This window comes from Anoplopoma fimbria, chromosome 2, assembly GCF_027596085.1.
Source record: "Anoplopoma fimbria isolate UVic2021 breed Golden Eagle Sablefish chromosome 2, Afim_UVic_2022, whole genome shotgun sequence".
Classification (NCBI taxonomy): Eukaryota; Metazoa; Chordata; class Actinopteri; order Perciformes; family Anoplopomatidae; genus Anoplopoma; species Anoplopoma fimbria.
The window spans coordinates 32,946,820-32,954,306 of NC_072450.1; the positions used below are offsets into that span (position 1 = coordinate 32,946,820).

Genomic DNA, 7,487 nt, shown 5'->3' on the forward strand with positions numbered 1-7,487 from the left:
CTCAACGTTTGGTCACCAGGATAACCCTGGCTCTCTGAGTGAGGTATCAGAGCACACCACCCTTCTTGCTTCTGATTGGTAGATAGTTAGCGGCTAAGTGGTTTAATGAGCGATGTGGTGGATGTGGAGCTTCTGTGATTGGTGGAGTCAGAAGGTGCTTCTCATAGTGAAACGCCTCCCTCAGTTCTCAGAGAACCAGAGTTATCCTGGTAACCAAACATGCTCCGTCCTACAGTTTATTCTTTCATGTTGCCGTTTATAGACTTGGTTCAGGTTTGGTTACTATATGACATTTGTAACACAATGACACAGTGTCATTCCAGAAACAACAACATGCATGGACTCTGTGGTCAGCTGATCATTTTCAGTCAGATTGGACCAATCATCTTCTCCTAACCTGCATGTAAACAGTCGGCTTACCTGGGACAGTGAGAGAGAGCAGACGGCTCTCAGAGGAGAAGCTATGACAGAAAACATAGGCGTGATAAACACAGCTGTAGCTTCCTTGGTGGGCGGGCTCTGCAGCAGGAAACAGGAAGTGGGCAGAGTGATTGACAGCTGGCAGAGTGTAGGTGTGTGCTGAGTTGGAGGAGGTGAAGCTGAGCTGGAAGGAGCCTCCTGGGTACTGTGGCTGGATGGAGCAGCAGATGGTGAAGGTGGAGCCCCTCAGCACCTGAGCCCCCTGCTGCTGGGCCTCGGAGACCCCGTCAGTGGAGCAGGACACAGAGATGTTTGGTTGAAGGAGCAGGTCTGTAAACACAGAGAGAAGATGAAAGTTCACATTCATAAATGTTGAATCTGTGTTTACTGTTTTGTGTCCCTCGTATTGTTCTGTTAATGTTTGTCTTTTGTCTAGTACTAGAGTTCTGCAGGAATGATGTATGTTTGTAGTCCAACAATCCAAACATCTGATTGGATTATTTCTATTTTGTATTTGTTTTATTCTTCATTCACCAGAGGGGTATTTAATGATTTTATATCGTAGAACAAATCGTTCAAATGTCTTCAGCTTGAGTTAAACACAGACCTGATTTCAGACATCTGACCGAAAAACATCAGAAAACACATTAACTATGTGATGAGGGACAGAAAGTGTAAAAATGACTCATTCCTGTTGTACTGTATAATAATAATAATAATAATAATAATAATAATAATAATAATAATAATAATAATAATAACAAATAACAATAGTAGTATTGATAAATAATAGAAACAGAATAACAATAATAATAATAGACAGACAGGTGGTAATAATAATAATAGCAATAACAATAGCTCAGCAGTCTATGGAGGGTTTGGAGGGTTTGAAGCTTCCAGAAACAAGCCCACCTCTCTGAACTTTAGGATGTCGTTGTCCTGGATAACTTAACAGTTCAGTCCAACGGAAAACCACAGAGGAAGGAACATACTGGAAACACTGCTGTCAGAGATGATGTCATAGATGATGTCACTGATGGGCTTACCTGAGCAGGTGAGATCCAGGATGGAGGAAGAGGAATGTGATGATGAACACTCCCTCAGAGCAGATCCAGACTGAACACAGTCAGGGTTGATCAACCACACAGATCTCCTGAGGACTCCTTTCTCTCTCCTACAGAAACAGCAGAGCCACAGTCCAGCTCTCTACAGGCAACAGATGCTGCCTTCAGGTTCCAGTAAGGGTCATATACTGGTCTCCAGTCTCCTTGATGTTTCACCTCCAGTGTTCCTGCACAGCGACTGTCTCCTCCCACCAACCTGACAGGTTCTGAACAGAAACAAGAGAGTCGTCAGTAAAAGAACAAAGTGAGTTTCAGTAGAACAGAAATGAACCAGATCAAAGCTGCAGCTCCTCTTCTACCTGAGCAGGTGAGTCCAACAGCTTTGCCAGGTGAGCAGGTGTTTCTATCTGAGCCTGAGCTTCTACAGTCCAGGAGAGCAGACTCATGGCCTCCACACTGGAACTCTTTGGTCCACATTGGAGCCTCCACTTCTCCATAGAGCGCCCCCTGGAGGACTGAAGGAGCCCCACAGCCAAGCTCCCTACAGACCACCTCTGCATCCTGCTGGTCAAAGTCATCTTCACACACTGAGGACCACCACTGGTTGGACTGGTTGGACTGGTTAGAGTGGTTGGACTTCACCTCCAGTCTACCTGAGCACAGACTAGTCCCATTCACCAGCCTGACAGGTCTGGTGTCTGTAGAGATGATAGAAGATGAAAGAGAGAGAGATAAAAATCACCAGACACTAAATAAAAAGATTCAGAGGTGCAATTAATAAATACAATAAGTCAACATTAGTAAAATAATAACCAATATTATTAATAATACATAACATACCATATAAAATATTAGTTCATAACACACAGTGCATTGACTGAGGTTTTCATAAGTACATAAGTAGAATGGGTCACAATGGTAAAAATGGTAAAAATCATCAAATGTATTACTTTACACAAAAACACTTTTACATGTCGACTACTATTAACAACACTTTAACAAGCTGAACAACAATCAATACACATGAGGATTGTGTAAATGAGCAAAGTGTGTAAATAAAGACAGTGACAGTTCTCCATGACCTCATGATCTGTCCTCATCATACTGCCATAATAAAACATGAATACATAAATAAATTCACTGTGTTCACCTATCAGACTTCCTTTTTTAAATGATATCTACGGTGGTGGATACCAGTGATGGTCTCCATCATGTTGGAAGCAATCAGTGTGATTCCTGTGAATCTATAAATACTTCAGTGACATTTGTGATGTGTTCTGCTGCAGGATAGACACTCTGTCACTGTTAGGACTGTCAATAGAAGAATGAGGAGCAAACAAGTGTTCAGAGATCACCTCATCCAAAGCACTTTGACTTCTGTGTCCAAAAAAAAATCCTTTTCTTGTTCTTCCTCTTGTAGTTGCTGTAATTCACCATAAAGACCTATTGATCAGCAGCTCATTTCTATGCATCAACATTCACATGGTGCTTTGCATTGACCGTTTATGGGTGAATGTGGGCGTGTAGGCAGAACCAGCTGCACACATTTACAGGTTGAATATGGAATTATTAAAGGAAATATCTCACTGGAAGCCGTACGCAAGGTTTTATGAATCTGAATATTTGTTTGTACGTGCATTTCCTCCTTTCAACATACTCAAACATTTAATAAATGAAGAATGAAGCTGATGTAGAGCTGCAGGATTATGATGAACACGTCATCAACAGGATCAGTGAAGAGAACACGTTTAACAGATACAACTGCTGTCAAGTTGGCTTTAACAATGAGAACTTTCCTCACATGCAGGCAGAAGTGAAACATCAGGGCAAAGACATTCTGCAGCTTGACATCTATGAGGAGCAAGATCAGAGCATCAGAAGAGCTTTACTGAGAGCAGCATAGTATCAGTGTTCCACCTGGACAGCTTTGCTGCTGAGAACGAGATTCTCTCACTGCAGATCTACATTGAGATCAGTAGAGTTCAACATGCAGAAAAGTCACGTTTGAAAGCAGACAAAGGGAATCTAATGGTTCACCTAATGAGGAAGTGACAGGTGAAGGCTCATGAAGGGATAGAGCCACCTCAGAGAGTGTTTATATACAGACTCACAGTATGTAGTTAGGGAGGGACTGGACCCAGACATAGGAATCAGATCAGCGCATAGATGATGTCACTGATGGGCTTACCTGAGCAGGTGAGATCCAGGATGGAGGAAGAGGAATGTGATGTTGAACACTCGCTCAGAGTAGATCCAGAATAAACACAGTCAGAGTCGATCCTCCACACAGATCTCTCTGAGGACTCCTTTCTCTCTCCTACAGAAACAGCAGAGCCACAGTCCAGATCTCTACAGGCAACAGATGCTTCCTTCAGGACCCAGTAAAAGCTATCTCCTGGTCTCCAGTCTCCTTGATGTTTCACCTCCAGTGTTCCTGCACAGCGACTGTCTCCTCCCACCAACCTGACAGACTCTGAACAGAAACAAGAGAGTCGTCAGTAAAGAAATGAATTTAATTAAGAACAAACTCAACCTTGACTGCTGATTCTGCTTCATTGAATCTTTATTTCTCTTTTCTTTTTCTATTTACCTGTTGATGTGTGATTTCCCTCAGCCTGGAGTCCTGGAGAAATATGCACATATTTGTTGTTTAAAGAAAATGTAATAGAAATCAACAAATATTTTTTTTTCAATTTTCATCAAAAACGTATTTAGATGTTGTTACATTCATATACAGACAGTTAAACCTGCATTTACAAACAAGTCTGTTATTTTTAGATATCTCCTTCCTTCTCAGCCAATCACAGAAGAGGAGGTTAAAGGTCATTGTTTATGTCATAACATAGCATTACATCTGCACAATCTGTGAATAAGAACACAAGGACCATAAAGGGACACAAGACAAACAAATAAATAATGTATTAGTTCTACAGAAAACCTTTGTGTCCCAGTCTGGTTGTGTTTCTTCTATGTGCTCTGTAGGAGCTCATCTGTCTGTTACTCACAACAACGTCATTGTTAAAACATTTGAGGCCAGATATCAATTATAATTCTAATTTAATAAAGTTCTTCTATGAGTGTGAATCTATGACAGACTCCGCCTCAAACCATGAACAACACTGAACAGAGAGATCATTAATGAATATACTTTAAATGCAGGAATATTCATTGACTAATAATACAATCAAGAATTTACTTATGATGAAAATTTGGGGGATTTTAACCTTAAATTATTAAAGTTTAGGGCCAAACATCCCGTTTCATCAGCTGGGAGGAAACTTATGTGGACTGTTTTATAACATGGGGGCTGGAACACTTCATGCAGTCAAAACTAAATGACACTTATGTATTTATTTATCAGTAGGAATAATTTAAAAATTATTTATTTATTTCATTTATTTCATTTTTTTTAACTTTTATTTATTTTATTGATTTCATCTCTAAAGACATGAGAATAAGAGGTCACTCCATTGTCTGAACTGTTTGTTGAAATGCAAAGAAATTATTTAGCAGTTTTACTAGTGTGTGTGTGTGTGTGTGTGTGTGTGTGTGTGTGTGTGTGTGTGTGTGTGTGTGTGTGTGTGTGTGTGTGTGTGTGTGTGTGTGTGTGTGTGTGTGTTTGGGGTTCATTTGAGGTACATTTGTAATAAAGTCCAATCACATAAATAATATTATCAACAGAGAAAAGACTCTCTAGCTTTTGTTTAAATCCTGTTCTTCAGCCTCTTTTGACCTCTTTGACTTCTCGTCTTGGGGGAGCTGCTGTTGACTCTCATTCACTGAGTACTTAGCTCACTACGTGTGTAGTTCAGGCTCATAGACTCGTGTTTCTGAGGCTGAACTATACAAAATGGCTGCTGACATTTAAGATGGTTTCCTGTGATTTTATGGAATTTAATGCACTGTGGGTTGATAACGTGCTGCTCACTGCTTTAATTCATATCTGTAGTGACTGACTTCTACCACACACACACACACACACACACACACACACACACACACACAGACACACACACACACACAGACACACACACACACACACACACAGACACAGACACACACACAGACACACATACACACACACACACACACACACACACACACACACACACACACACACACACACACACACACAAGTTCTTTATACACACACACACACACACACACAACATATAATGTGATGTGACCACGACATCACTTGACACAGAATGACACAGCTATCACACACACCACATCTCTGTCAATCAAATGACCTCCATGTGTCTCACTCCAAGACAGTTGGTTGGTTTAATTAAATATAATGTGGAGCCATGTTTAAAGCTGTGTGTGTGTTATGTATTATTATTATTATTATTGTGTGTGTATGTGTATTAAAATTATTAATAGTATTATTATTATTATGATTATTATGATCATCATTATTAAGCTTGCAGGATTATATACTTTGTGCTTTACAGCCTTGTTGCTACACAGACACACAGACAGAGTAAAAAACACAGAATAAAGCACATCATCTGTTGTGGAAACAAATAATACTACACTAATACTGACTGAGATGAGTCCGAAGTGAGCGTTGAAATACGATCAGATGACAAAGAGTGTCTTTGTGATATTTTATTTCTTATAAGAAAGAGGCAGGTTTACAGGATCACACAGAACACAACAAAGTATGCACTGGCAAGTCTGCAAAGTAATGCACTGGTGAGAAAGGCTTCACACTCTGAATATAAGGGACAAAACAAGTGGGGTGATCAAGGCTACTGGCGCCTGGGAAAAGGAGTAGGTTAGGGAGGGGAGAGTTGTCACGGGGTAGAATGTCGAGCGGTCTTAGGATCAGCACAAAAGGCAGTGGTGCAGCAAAAAATACTTTTATTTACATTTTCAGATTGTTTACAGAGAGCATGGCTTAGCTTCTGCCTTCTAGCTTCCTTCCCCCCCTTTCGGGACTGACACGGCTCCCTTATATGGGCCGACCCGAGATTGGTGCATACCAATCCCTCAAATAGAAGCAGGGGTGTTTACATATCAAATCAACAAAATATGCTTCAAAACTGGTCAAAACAAACGTATCTTAAATGAATTAAACTACAACACCTTAATTAATATTCGTGCGTCTATACCCGCCACTACTTACAAATTATATAATCCAATAAACATAATTGATTTGGCGGAGACGCAACGGCGTCACTCGCACGCGCCCCGCACCATATAGCTGTCCCCAGTCGGGCGCGCGCTTCCTAGAAGCCGCAGGGATCGCACAGCTGACCACGGCGGTGAGCAGTTCTTTTTACCACTCCATACACAAACCCGCCCCACGATCGCATCATACACCAAACCCCAAACAATATGCAGACACTATGCAGAAACTTGATTACGGGTTAATCTTGCACGTCAGCTAAATGTCCGGTGCGGCCTCAATACGGACGCGTGAGGACGCGCCAATAGCCGCGTCATCACACACCCCCTACTTAAGCTTGAACCTCCTCGTAGAGGCGGGACAGAAGTCGGCAGTCACATTGTCTTTTCCAGCCTTGTACTGGACAGTGAACTTATACGGCTGCAAAGACAGATACCACCGCGTAATCCGGGCGTTACTGTCCCTCATGCGATGCATCCATTGCAGTGGCCGGTGGTCAGTCTCTAGCACAAACTCTTTCCCCATCAAGTAGTACTTCAGAGTGTCCAGTGCCCACTTGATGGCCAGACACTCCTTCTCTACCGTGGAATACCTGGTCTCTCTGGGGAAGAGTTTGCGACTGATGTATAGGATCGGCCTCCACTGGTCTCCCTCCCCTGTAACAAGACGGCCCCCAGCCCCAGTCCTGAGGCATCCGTCTGGACAATGAAGGGTAGGTCAAAGTTGGGGCTCTGCAAAACTGGACTGTGACACAGGCTGCCCTTCAGGTCCTGAAAAGCCTGTTCACACTCCTCTGTCCAAACCAGCTTGTTGGCGCTTGATTTGCGAGTGAGGTTGGTCAGCACCACAGCCCTAGCAGAAAAGTT

The 7,487-nt window shown here is 42.0% G+C and overlaps 1 protein-coding gene across 1 annotated transcript; it reads right to left on the bottom strand.

Moving 5' to 3' along the window:
- Positions 1 to 1,556: 1,556 nt before the first annotated feature.
- On the bottom strand, positions 1,557 to 7,146 carry LOC129098969 (scavenger receptor cysteine-rich type 1 protein M130-like). The gene is made up of 4 exons (XM_054608117.1): positions 6,953 to 7,146; positions 3,673 to 3,833; positions 1,844 to 2,182; positions 1,557 to 1,750 (listed from the first exon to the last, which is right to left on the bottom strand). Exons 1-4 carry the CDS (start codon positions 7,144 to 7,146, stop codon positions 1,557 to 1,559), a joined length of 888 nt encoding a protein of 295 aa, XP_054464092.1.
- Between the last annotated feature and the right edge of the window lie 341 nt (positions 7,147 to 7,487).